The sequence below is a fragment of the Elephantulus edwardii genome, unplaced genomic scaffold (assembly GCF_000299155.1).
Source record: "Elephantulus edwardii isolate Elephantulus edwardi_28Jun2011 unplaced genomic scaffold, EleEdw1.0 scaffold00003, whole genome shotgun sequence".
NCBI classification, from domain to species: Eukaryota; Metazoa; Chordata; class Mammalia; order Macroscelidea; family Macroscelididae; genus Elephantulus; species Elephantulus edwardii.
The window spans coordinates 18,017,151-18,031,193 of NW_006399753.1; the positions used below are offsets into that span (position 1 = coordinate 18,017,151).

General features: G+C 39.2%; 1 protein-coding gene across 1 annotated transcript in view; it reads right to left on the minus strand.

Annotated features, from left to right (window-relative positions):
- TBC1D31 (TBC1 domain family, member 31) overlaps positions 1-14,043 on the minus strand; it is a 58,988-nt gene that overhangs the window by 16,403 nt on the left and 28,542 nt on the right. Inside the window, 6 exon segments of the mRNA XM_006879470.1 lie at positions 2,571-2,706; positions 4,128-4,280; positions 4,540-4,772; positions 6,798-6,977; positions 7,955-8,088; positions 11,317-11,450. Coding sequence (XP_006879532.1) covers positions 2,571-2,706; positions 4,128-4,280; positions 4,540-4,772; positions 6,798-6,977; positions 7,955-8,088; positions 11,317-11,450 — 970 coding nt within the window.

Below are 14,043 nucleotides of genomic sequence, written 5' to 3' on the forward strand. Positions count from 1 at the left end.
GAGGGCAGTTTGTTTTGGATTTCATGCAGCCTGTACGTGTGCTGCTCAGGACTTGGGTAATTTAGCTTTCACTGTTTCCTACAACCTGATTAGCTGGGAAGCCTCCATTCCTACCTACTAGAGTATAGCACTGTCTGTAGGGAGATGCATTGCTAACCCAAGGGACACACCTCTCCACCAGTTCAAATCCACTGGTGGCTCCACACGAAAAAGATGAGTCATCTCCTCTGTGCTTCACAGACTGGGGGACTCAACGGACAGTCAGCTATGAATCAGCTCTGACTCGATGACAATTAATTTCGGACTTTTGGTGGTCTTGAACCACATGCCTTTGGGATTGCAGAGCAGCTTCTTGCCACTAGGCCACCAGAGCTCCCTTTGGGTAGATAAACACTATCTAAATTGGAGTCTTAAGAACTGCTTTAAACAGGGAATTCAAACCACCAACCTTTTCAGTTATTTACTGAGTTCTTTATCTCTCCACTACTGTTACTGTGGCTGAGTCCCATCCAGTTGGAACCTATCCAGAGCTGACCCTCCCGCGGGTTTTCAGAGGCAGTTCATCAAACAGAAGGAGGAGCCTGCCCATCTTTCTCCTGTGGAGCAGCTGATGGATTTGAACTGTATGCCTTTGGGATCACAGCAGAGTTTCTTAACAGTGGGCCACCAAACTCCCTATTGGGTTCCTAACATCAGGCTGACCAGCTAGTTAAAAAGGGAACTCTGGCAGTTCAAATCCAACAGCAGCTTCTCAGGAGAAACATGGGCAACCTCCCGGTGACTGACAGCCTCTGGGACCCACTGAAGTGTCAGCTCTAAGTCTGCTCTGACTCCACAGAGGTAAGTCAGTTAGTAAAAAGGACACGGCCATTAAAACACTTTGGTCTTGGCATAGGAACAGCACAGTGGACGAGATCAAATTATAAGGGAATTTATATTTCATAAAAACGATTTTGTTGAGATTCAGTAAATTATGTTGGGACAACTAACTTGCCTTCTGGAAAGGAGGAAAGGTCCCTAACTTGTTCCTTACATGTAATTTTCAGACAAATCAGGGATGGCAAATTTATTTTGAAAATAGAAAGACTGTAAATATGGCTTTGTGAGCTACTGTTTGTATCAAAACTACTTATTTCTCAAAGGTCTTACAGAAGCAGCCACAGACAGTAAGTTAAAAAAAAATGGGTGTGTGACTGTGTTACAATAGAAAAAATCAGTATGCAATCATAAAAACTGGAAAGAAATGTGCCATGAAAAAAGATTCAGAGCAGGTTATAAAAAGAATGTATAGAGAGAATAATTGTTTGCATAAATTTAAGAAAAACAGGAATCTAATTATTCCATTATCCATATGAAAATATCACAAAGGTTATGCATTTAGCCAATGTTAATACTTCATCTCTTCTGAGAAGGAACTGAGGAAAGAATGAAGTCCTTTTTTACTTCATATATTTTGTAATGGAAACCTTTTTACATGGCCCATTACTGACTTTTATATTAAAAAGGACACTATTCCCCAATTCACAATGAACTTACTTTTTTTTTTATTATTATTTTTGTGTGCGTGTACCGTCAAATCAGATCTGACTGGTACAGGAGGAGATTGTCCCTCCTTCCCCGGCAGAGCATCTGGTGGATTCGAACCGTGTGCCTCTGGGATTGTAGTTGCAGCTCCTTGCCACTAGGCCACCAGAGCTCCCCACAATTAACTTACTTTTTAAGAGCTACTGATATTTCCAAAGATATAATCACCAAAGACACAGTCAACTTGACTAATTTTCTTCAGCATTTCTAAATTATTTAACCATTAGTGAAAGATAAAAAGAGATTAAGAATAGCTATCTAGTCCAGATGTCCAACCACAATTGAATCGATTTAAGGTACATTCACATGATGGAATACTACGCAGCACTCAGAAGCAATGATTTTGTAAATTACTACCTAACTTAGGAGGAACTGGAGAGCATTATGCTGAGTGAACTAATTCAGTCCTACAAGGACAAATACTGTATAAGACCATTATTGTAGATCATGTACAAGGATCCAAGGCGGGGAGGGGAGCAGAAGGGTGAGGATGGGCAGGAGTGGAGGGCTTAATCATAAGGTCACACAATTTGAAGGATGGAAGGAAGGAGGGGTGAGTAAAGGAAAGGGGAAAGATCTAGTGTGAAAAACAATGTATATGAACATTTTAAGTAAAACAGTATAAAATAAAAAATTTATTTAAAAATAAAAAAAAAGAACAGCTGTCTAAGGGGGAAAAATAAAACTGAAGGACTATGCAGGATTCACTGGGAACTTTGGAATAATACTAAACTTGAAGATGTCAAAAATAAAAGTATATAAAGATAAAAGAAGCCCTAGTTCATGTCGTGTGTAACATATTTGGCTGCTAACAAAATAGCTGGCAGTTCAAATCCACCAGCTGCTCCACAGGAGACAGACAGTACTTCCGCACAGACATGCAAAAGTGGAAACCCTGTGTTGGGTTGCTTTGAGCTGGAACAGACAATGGCAATGGGTATGGTTTGGTACAAGGAGAAAAAAGCACAGGTCCTGTGATAACAAACCTTTCTTTCAATTTCATCATCCAGTCTTCGTAGTTCCATCTCCCGCTGATCTTGCTGCTGCTTCAGAAAGCGCCTTCTTGCAGCATCTTGCAAGTGTATTTCTTTTCTTTTTAGCTCTCTCTTCACAGCGGCTAGTCTTGAAATACAAAATATAAGAACAAAGAAAGCTCTTCTCAATAAAGATTTTTAAAATGGAAAATGTTAAGTGTCAACAAAAAGCTGCAGGGCCTCTTATTGGGATCTATTTTTCCAATGTAGTTTTCTTTTACTGTGTAAAAAGTGAGAGGACACTGTGGGAACGGCTGAGTTTGACTTCTGCCAATTCCACAAAGGGGAATTGTTCTCATCAATAACACCTACAGCACAAAACTAATTCCTGAAAGGTTGGACATGGTCCCACACATACCTGCATCTACTTCTAATTCTAGCACCAATCCTACTGTTCTACGGGGTCTGAAATCTGTTGCAGTAACTACACATACTTCACAGAACCAAATTCATGGTTATAGGGTTTATTAGAGAAGTTAATAGGCTACAATTCAGGTTGGCAGTAGGATACAATGCCTCAGTCCAGAAAGCTTCTCAAGTGTGTTCACAATCCCCTTGATCTGAGCCTCATGGCTTTGGATTATTTCAATATAATTTCTATCTTTTATTTAAAGGAATAATATTAAAAAAAACCCCAAAACAATGCTCCCGTGTTACCATGGATGATGTATGTGTTCCTTTTTAGAATTTTAGTTCAAGGCTAAATGGCTTAGTTGGGCAAGTTTTTTTAAGCTACACTAAAAATCTGCTTCATAAATTCCTAAATTAAAAATTTTAAATGAGCATATTTTTGAATAGGCATTTAATACCCTTCCTGGCCCTCCAAAGTCTAAAATGTGCAACATAAACGCTAATCATTTTATGGGCCAATTTTCCAGTCATACAAACACAAATTTAAAACACAATTTAGAAAATTACGGTCATTAAAGGTGATTTATCTAACACTGTTATTACAAAGTAATTCAGTTCTGTGAATAACGTTTCCAATAATGCCCTCAGAAGTGCAATAGATTTTGTATTACTTTTGAACAATCAGTGCAAAGTCATATTTAGTATAGCTTTTAAAAATGACTACATTTTACTAGATCTCAATTTTTCGAAGAATGAAAACTCAGATTTCTTTTTCATTAATTTAAATACTTGCTTAGTAAAGCTATTATTAGAGCAGGAAAACGCCATGTGTGGTCTAGTGATGCGGAGCTGCAAGTCATCAGTAAAAGAAAGACGGGCAATCTCCTCCTATTAGCTGTTAATCGCATGGCAGGAGACTGCCCTCTCGCCTCCCTTGCAGCAGCTGCTGGATTCAAACTGCCTGCCTTCAGAATTGCAGCACGGTTTCTTACCACCTGGCTACCAGAGCTCCCTATTATACAGTCTCTGAAAACCCACTGGAGGGTCAGCTATGAACTAGTTCCAAGTCCATCGTACATAACAGCCACATAATGAAATAAGTATTATTTCATTAACTCAGCTATTCAGGAATTTTCCTCCCTAAGATATAAAACATACCTCTGTCTTTGTTCCAGCATCTTCTCTTCTTCTCGAAAGAGAATTTCTCTTCTTGTTTCTTCAGCTTTACGAAGCATTTCTTGCTTTTGGTACCAAGCTTCATCCTCAGCTCTTTGCTGGTCTACTTCAGCTTTCATATCTTCAACTGTCTGTCTTAATTAATACAGTATTATGAAAAGTCAAAGCGATTTTCAGTTAAAGAACATGCAAAATATCAAAAGGATATCTGATTAATACATAACTGAGTTACTTCTTCTAAATAAATTATTAAACATTTTAAAGACATTTTTAGTCTCCAAACTCTAATTCCATATCAACATTTAATAACTTAATGAAATTACGAATTAAAAAAAAAGGCATATAAGTAACAGAGATTCTGTTTCTAGCCAACAAGGAAGTATTTCATAATTACCTCTCTCTTAGGTAATCCAATTCGTCATTTCTTATTCTTTCTCGTTCCTGAGTCTGGTAATCCACGATGAACTTTGGATATTGGTTAAATACCGGATACTGGCCTTTCGTCAGAGGGACAAAAGCAGCAAGCATGTTTTCCGGATGAGTGTCAGGAGGTGTGGTGTCCATGAGATGATATGCTTCTCTAATCACAATACTTATGTCCAGGTTGTTCCGATGATGAAAAAAATACTGTGAATATATATATATGTGTTTAAGCTGTGATTCATAACACATTAATTATGAGGCAGCATAAAAACAAGAATAAAAAAATATAAATGTGTCTCATTAGGGCAGTATTTCTACCTTTCTTGTTTTGCATATTTAATGAAGCTTCTTTTAACCAAATTTAAAAATGAAGATTCAATTTCTTATTTTCAAAATAACATTAATTCTGAAGTAAAATTTTAAAAACAATTAATTAGAAAATTGAAAATGTTCTCTGGATTAGGGAAACAAATATTTCAACAGAAAAACAACTTCTGCTTGGTTCTTATTTTTCCGCATATCCAAAACAAATACATTGGAAAGTAAATTATCCTTTGAAGAGAAATTAGCTTGATTCTTCTTTTTAAAAAATTTTTATTATTATTATTATTATTATTTTATGTGTGTACCGTCAAATCAGATCTGACTGGTACAGGAGGAGATGGTCCCTCCTTCCTCAGCACAGCATCTGGTAGATTTGAACCATGCACCTCTGGGATTGCAATGCAGCTTTTTGCCACCAGGCCACCAGAGCTCACCTAGCTTGATTATTTAAAAAAATACCTGCATGGTAGTTTCACTCTTTCTGTATTATGTTGTATTGGCAATCTAGAATTATAGTGTATCTATCTTGTGGTCATGAAATGAAAAAAAATCCAATAATTAAATTGGCAGGAATTCCAATATAATTTTAAAAAATGATCGATCAAGTCAGCCTGCCTGTCAAAAGTGCCTCTGCTTTTGAAAAATCTCCTCTAATGGTTTTTCTCAGTCACTTTGCTGCCAAGTGTCAAGATTCTCACATTTCCTGTTCTGCATGGGACGGAGCATCCAGACCGTCACAGAGCAGATGGGTCACCGGCTGGAACACACACAGAATGAACCATCACTCAACTGCGAAAGGTCTTTTCCTGGGCTCTTTAAGCACAAACCCCCAATATTATGAGTCTTTTCTGAAGCTTTGATTACAAGAACTGAGGACATTGTTATAGTTATTTATTAACTGCTAGTTAATTAACTGCCTATATAAGTCTTCAACCTATCCCAAGCAAAGAAAAAGACTTTTGATAAAACATCTTCTGAATATGTGCCCCTTGCACAGCAGGTGAAAGACTTCCATAATTGGACCCCTAACAGATAACCACTTGAGGAGCAAGAAGGATGAACTGTGAATCCTGGCTGGAATCCAGGTGGGGAGTATTCTGAAGCAGCCTGACTCTACAGAGGTTTGAGTTCTGGTTCAGGTGAGACATTGGGAGCAATGTTTACTGGCCATTGGCTGTGAGTTGATTGTATTCAGCCTCCTATTCAAAAAGGCATTTGGTCACCAGTATGGGGCTGGAATCCAGGTAAGGAGTATTCTAAAGCAGCCTGACTCTACAGAGGTTTGATTTCTGGTTCTCGTGGTTGCTGTGATGCTAAACACTGTGACACTGATGTGTCAAATGCCATAATGGCTACCCAAGGTGGACAGTGTCTGATGAAGCTCCCCAATCAAAACAAGCTTGGAAGCAGAGGTGGCATCCACTTCTGAGATAGCTTGTCTCTGGAAACTCTATGAATGTGGAGAAACTAAGAAAGTTATACAAGTGTTCAGGTCTTTCATTCATAGGGTCGCTATGAGTCATCCACGACTTGATAGCACTTAACAAAAAATAACAACAATATTATATATGGGCAAGGCTCTGGTCTGCTTTTCTCTCCACTGCATTCCTAGCACTCGGCACCAACCAATAAAAACCCCACTGCTGTGGAGTGGATTTTGACTGTTAGACACTATAGGACAGAGTGGAACTTCCCCACTGGTTTCTCCAAACCTTTCTCGGCTGGTAGGTTCAGACCATGAACCCCACTTAGTTTACTGGCTGAGAGCTGAACCACTGCACCCCCAGAGCTCCTTTCACTTAGTGCCAGTGCCTGGCACATAAAAGGTAATCCGTAAAATATTCATTTTATTCCATTCAAGTAACTAAAATTTGAGAACTTCTTCTTAAAAACAAAGATGTTTACCTCAAAATCATCTTTAAGATTACAGTTGAGCAAAGGCACTCTGGAACACGTGTTATAGGCAACAACGGTCATCAGCAGGAAGGACGGATGGTTGGAGAAGACATTGTCAAATAACTTCAACCATTCCTCTCTTGTCAGCACTTCAGAGAACACAGTTTCAAGAAGAGGCCAGGCATACACCTAAAATAAATAAGAAAGAATTGTTTTTTAGGAAAGTCATAAAAGAATCACTGCTAAAATGCTCTTGTGAGAATGGCGTAAGCTATTAAAATAATAATAATATAAAGAATATAATTATGAAAATAATTTCCTTAATTTAGACTTTTAATTATGTATAGACTGTCTGAAAAGCCGTTTAATGAGAAAAAAGAATGTAATGCTATTCAAAATATAAAATCTAATAACTTCTCTATTCTACATTTTCAAGAAAATAGCATCTTTCCTGATAGAGGGGATAAAAAGACTATCAAGTATAACTGAAAACCAGCAGTATCAGCAGAGGGTAAACTGGATGATTGGGACTTCCAAAACCCGAATTCTCACGTCCATCAGATTTCTCTAAAAAGTAAAATGAGAACCTACAGCCTGGGGGGAGGGGGATATACGGCAATGCCCACCACCTCTGACCAGGGACTGGTCTATAGCAAGCTCACAAACTTCAACAAGAAAAAGAGAAACAATTATAAAAAGGGCAGAGGATGTGAAAGGACATTTTTATTGCATTAGTTAATGGAGTATAAAACTAGTGTTACAGAAAGTCAGGGAAAGGTTTGTGCTTAGAATTATTCTTTCATGGGTCCCAGGGATAGGAAAGGAGGGAGAAGGGAGTAAATATGAGCAAACAGATATAGGCATATATGAAGATGGGTACCTGTATCTCCAGTCAGGGGGTGATCAGCACAGTATCACTAAAGAGTATCACAGACAACAGACAAGTACAGAAAGATTCATGGAAGTCAGAATTAGAGAAAGGAAGTGGAAAAGATAAGATTATATTATAGGTATTAAAATTAATGTTATTGACCAAACTATGTATGAATGAAAAGTTAATTTGCTTGTAAACCTTCACTAAAAAAAGAAAGGAAGAAAGTAATGGTTTTCCAACACCACTGACTTCCAAACCAAGTGAGCCACTGAGCAAACCTCCGATGCCCTACCTGGGAAGTGACAGCGTGATCCATGAAGTGCTGCAACAGTTGTTTGTCATGACATGCCAAGACGTTCTCTATCATACTAAGAATATTGATAGGAGGGTTGGGAAAATACTCAAACCAGTGTTGACACCAATTGACTAGGAAGGGGGAAAAAAAAAAGAAAAATTTGCCTCTAAGTAGCTTTCTGTCAGTAAATGATTCCACATTCTTAAATGTATTCAATTCTTTGTGTCCTCAACATGCCCATCACTATAGAAAATAGTTAACTTCCGAAATTCTAAAACAACAGATTTTTAAAGCCATTCATGTTAACTTGATATCTGCTGTTCTTGTTTGTCATTTAGTTGGAACTGACTCATCATAGGGACCCCTCCAGTAGGTTTTTATATTTTTATTTTTTTATGGTGAAAAAACTTTATATTTAGAATTAGCCAGCTGGAGGGAGCTCTGGTGGCCTAGTGGCAAGAAGCTGTACTGCAATCCCAGAGGTGCATGATTCAAATCCACCAGATGCTCTGCTGGAGAAGGAGGAGCAATCTTCTCCTGTACCAGTCAGATTTGATTTGGCGGTACACACAGAAAATATAATAAAATTAAAAAAAAAATAGAATTAGCCAGCTGGACTCAGTTTAGATGATCCCAATTTTGTTGGCAACATCCAAAGCATCATAATCAGGAGCAAGTCGAACATAGGCCTTCTTCTCTCCATCAGGCCTAATCAAAGAGTTGACCTTGGCCACATCAATGTCACAGAGCTTCTTTACAGTTTGTTTAATTTGGTGCTTATTGGCCTTGACATCCACAATGAACACAAGTGTGTTGTTATCTTCTATCTTCTTCATGGCTGACTCAGTGGTCAGGGGAAATTTGATGATGGCACAGTGGTCAAGCTTGTTTCTCCTGGGGGCGCTCTTCCGGGGGTATTTGGGCTGCCTTCAGAGTCTCAGCGTCTTAGGCTGCCAGAAAGTGGGTGACGTGCAGATCTTCCTTTTTTTGTGGCTGTGGATGCCCTTTAGGACGCCTTCTTGGCCTTTAATGCCTTTGCTTTGGCTTCAGATTTGGGAGGGGCAGGGGCTTCCTTCTTGGATTTTGGTGCCATCTTTGAAGAAAGGCTCCAGCATGTTTTTAGAGGCAGTAAATCACACAGAAGGAGATTGCCCATCATTCTCCTTTGGAGGAGCTGATGGATTCGAACCTCGTGCTTTTGGGATTGCAGCACAGGTTCTTAGGCCTTTGCTAATGTCATCATAAGAGTCAATGAAAAGAGTATCTCTTAAAAAAGGAGAGGCTCCTCAAAACTATACTGATTCTGGTCATAGGAGCATCTTGGTTCCTTCTGGCCTGCATTAGACCTGCATCAATGATATTGGTTAACTAAACAAGCCTTATAAAAAAGGTTCCCATATTTCTTCATTAATCCATGTTAACATGTCAATCTGAACTAAAGACCATACCCAATTCAAACTTTTAGGGGAAAAATTCAAAATGACATTTACATATTGATAGCAATGCATAAAAATGCATGAGTACATCCCTAACCAGAGAGTCAGTGATTCACATCCACCAGCCGCTCTGCTGGTGACAGCTGTCTGCTTCGATAAAGATTCAGAGCCGTGGAAACCATCGGGGCAGTTCTACCTGGTCCTGCTGGGTGCTTGCAGGCCTAACTGACCTCATGCCAGAGGGTTTGGGTTTCAGTTCGATATATTAAGAATTAAAAAGGGGAGCTCTGGTGGCCTAGTGGCAAGGAGCTGCAACTACAATCCCAGAGGCGCACGGTTTGAATCCACCAGATGCTCTGCCGGGGAAGGAGGGACAATCTCCTCTTGTACCAGTCAGATCTGATTTGATGGTACACGGACACACACACACACACAAAAGAATTAAAAAGTCCGCATAACATAAAAGTCTAGAGACATGAGACAAAGTCACTACCAGGATGACTTGAAATCTGTTAATGACAATTGGTTTCAGTAAACTTGACTTTGAAAAGCAGCTACCCAACGGCAATGGCATTCTTGGAAAATGGTTCAAAGATAATTCCTCAGTGGGGAGGCCTCAACTCATGTGCACGCTGGAAGCAGCACAACACCCCCAACAACTTCTCAAAAACCTTGCCCAAGATCATGCACTTGCTTTGTTCAACGTGCCTATGTCACACCCACCACAGTGTTCCCATAAGTCATTAATACAATTTTCTTTTTTTTTATTTCAAATACTGAATGATGGCTTCATCATTTGACATTAAAATGTCCTCCATTCTTAAGTTAACAAAGAAGGTTTTTATCAGTAGAATTCTGGATTATATATGTATTATAAGGCTCTTCCAATTCTATATTTCTATTATTTATTAGTGAGTATTTGAGTTGGTAATTCAATCATACAATAAGGCTTCTTGCAAAGACTAAACCTTTCAACTTCTTTAAATTGCTAATCTTAAATAACTTTAAAGGGAAAGCTACTCTGTAATATTACGTAATACTTCCAATTTCTCAACTATGTAAGACACTGTTTAACAACTCAACACATTGCTGTCAAGCCAAACTGACTCACAGCTGACTCTCCAGCAAGTGTTTAGACTGTAAATGGCATGGGAGAAGAATGTCTATCTTTATCCCTTGGAGGAACTAGTGGTTTCGAACTGCCTGCCTTTGGTTTTTACCCTTATACTTTCAATCTCTCAACTAGGTAAGACACTGTTAGTTCTATGAACTTCAAAAGCTACACGTATACCTCACCCTTTCATATCCATTTAATCTGCATCAAGAAAACAATGCTTTCATCCCTGGTTATGGGCAGAGGCACACCTGACTGATGATGGTGCTCTTTTATCAATCAGGGGCACAGCAGACTGAGTCCTTTGTTCATCCTAGCTTGATGCCTGTGTTGTGGTCAAAGCTATTTCATGCCGAGGGCACATAAAAATCTTCGAAAAAAAAATCATTGCTTTCCATTAGGCAGGAGGAGGACAGCTCGCTTTTTCTCAACGAAATTGTGATCTGGTATCACCAGAACAAAAGTGAGGGGAGAAGATTTAGAGAACTGATGGAAGGTGCAATAAAAAGAAAGGGTGACGTGGTGGAATTCCTTCACTGAACTCACTATTTATAAGAGACGGTAACCAGTATTTGGAAGTAACTTCTATAAGCACAGGGTTCTTCTCCTGAATGAAAACAGTGGTCCTGTGAATCTTTCCTAAACTGAAATGGTGTAAAGTGAAGAAGTAATTACAACTCATTAACATGGGAAGAATGTCCAATGATTCTAGACCCTAAAAATGTCCTACCAAATCATAACAAATACAATAGAAAACCTAAAATATCAAAAAAGTGGTGGTGGCTTCATGATTCCCTAATTGCACTTACTTATGAGAGTAGCAACAACTTCGAAGCAGACAAGCTGATTGTTCTGGAATAACTTGACAAATGGAAATGCCAAGAGCGGAAGATATGGAGTCTCACTGAAGATGGCAGACCAATGAGCTAATGCAGATAGAGTCCTGAGAACAAACAGAAAACAATCTGTTATTACAAAGTAAACATGACAATATTTTCCTCCTACTCCTACCATCTAGTTCTATCACCTCTAGAAGCAACCACTGTTAAGTGTCCTTTAAAAAAAAGGTGGTATAATATCGTTTCTATTGTAACACTTATAATATGGTTCTTCATCTTGTATTTTTCTATTAATTGTGTTATGGAAATAGTTCGTATCGATACACACAGATATTTTACGGAAGCATAAGACGGCTCTCTGTATCTATACACCTTGTTTTCTTTAACCTGGCTTCCACTGCTTGGCATTTGCTTCCAGTCTTTTATAAACAATACTGCACTTAATGTCACTGGATAAACATTCTTTATTTGGGAATAGGGAGCTCTGGCAGCTGAGTGGTAAGAAGCGGTACAGCCAATCCAAAGGTACACGGTTTGAAACCATCAGCTTTTCCATAGGAGGAAGAGGGGCACTTTCTTCCTGTGTGATTTACTGTCTCTGAAAGCCCACTTGACAGTCAGTTGTTACTCTGTTCTGACTTGACAAGTACATAACAACAACACGTTAGTTCTGACTCATAGCCTTTCTTCATGTGGAAATACAGACTTGGATGAAGACCCAGGAGTGAAATTGCTGAGTCAAAAGCTCTACACTTTTGACATTTTGAAAGCCAGAGTCAAATTTTTCTTGACAAACATAGTACCTAATTAAGGAGATGCTAGGTTTGGGTCAAGAGACTTAAAAGACATATCAACCAAATACAACGTGTGCACCTTGTTGGACCTTAAATTGAACAAATTTACCATAAAAATATTAGGACATTAAAAGTAACAGGAATGCTGATTGGGTAAAAAAAATCAGGAATTATTGTTATGATTAATTTTTTTTTAGTGTGATAATAGTACTGTTATGGTAAAAGGGGAAATTTCACCTTCATGGTTAGTTATATGAATAGAAATGTTAAGGGGAGGGGGTGTGTTTATATGAAGACAGGCTGGGTTGGGGTAGATAGTAAATATTGCTGAAGCTCGACGAGTCATGAGTTGGTTAATCGCTGAAGACGAGTGTTGGGCACAGGGTTATCCATTCTTTTATTCTATTTTCATTTGTGTTTGAGATTTTACATAATTGAAACCTTAACACGTTGCCGCAAATGACGGCAAAATGTGTTTTTAAGCATGGTCATCAATTTAAAAGTATGTGGCAACGTGCTTAAACAAGTCTCAGCCTCTTTATGTCCTTTATCTAAAAAACAGAAAGCAGTACTTAGCACACGAAAATGCCATCAAGTATTACCCGTCATCATCGTTAATGTGTCAGTTCATCATCGTCTGGTGGCTGTTACGTTGCTGTGATGCTGGAAGCTTTGCTGCAGGGCCACTCACGGTGGGGAGGGCTGCGGCAGAGCTTCACGACTAAGACGAGGATGAGGCCTGGCCCCCGGCTTCTGACATAACATAACAAGGTGCCCTTGACAACCTCATCAACAGCGGAGCAGTGGCTCGTATAGTGCCTGAGGATGAGCCCCACAGGGGAAATCCAAAATCTCTGTAGATGTTCATTGAAATTAATAATAATTAAAAAAAATACCAGGTGCCACACACCAAAGTTTGATGAAGAACACTGTGGACTGTGTTATACCAAGGACCTTGATGTCTCCAGAAAATAATGAACTCAGACCCCAGGCCCCTTATTCCCTAGAGTGTGTGGTTATGATTAATTTTACTCTCTCTGCCCCTTGTTGGCTTTGCTGTCTACTCTGTCTGCTGTAGATATGACTATGAATGTAGAAACATCATCTGCCACACCTGCATTTGGTCATGGATGTTAAGTCATCTTCACCCGTCCTTATCCTGCTTATCTGCCTGCATATCCAATTCTAGATTAATGTTTATTATTGGTACTCAGACTACGAGTGTGAAGAGCTGTGTCCTCCAAACAGTCTTCCTTCATGCTGTGGGGTCAGTAAAGCTTTCAGCCAATAAGGGACCTTCACTTGCTGCAATGAAGAGAAACAGCCATACGCATCCACTAATACTCGGAATGTGGGAGAGTGCCAGTGAGATGGACTGACTCAATGGTTTCAACAACGAGCTTACGCCCAGCAGAGACTGTGAGGACGGCACAGGGTTGGGCTGTCCACAGGGCTGCTATGAGTGGGATCAACTGGATGGCTCCTAACACACTGGGTATCAGACACTGCTATAAAGGTTCTAAAAAGGAATTTAAGTTGTATTTCTCCAGCAATCTTATGATGTTGTTGTTATTCTATCCATTTTCAGATAGAGAAATAACGGCTAAAATGAAAATAGCATGCCCTATGTCACAGTTACTGGTGGCAGAACACAGATTCAAAATTTGAGAATCTCTTTCTACTATGAATTTTTGTTCCTTTAGATGGTCTGAAAGTTTCCTAATTGAGAACAAAGGCTAATATTATAATATATACAAAATATGTTGTTGTTGTTATGTGCTGTCGAGTTGCCTGTGACTCATAGCGACCATATGTACAACAGCCCTAAACTCCGCCCTATCCTGTGCCAATCGCACTGTCTCCAACACTCCCATCCCAATTACCCCAGTCACTGAATCAATCC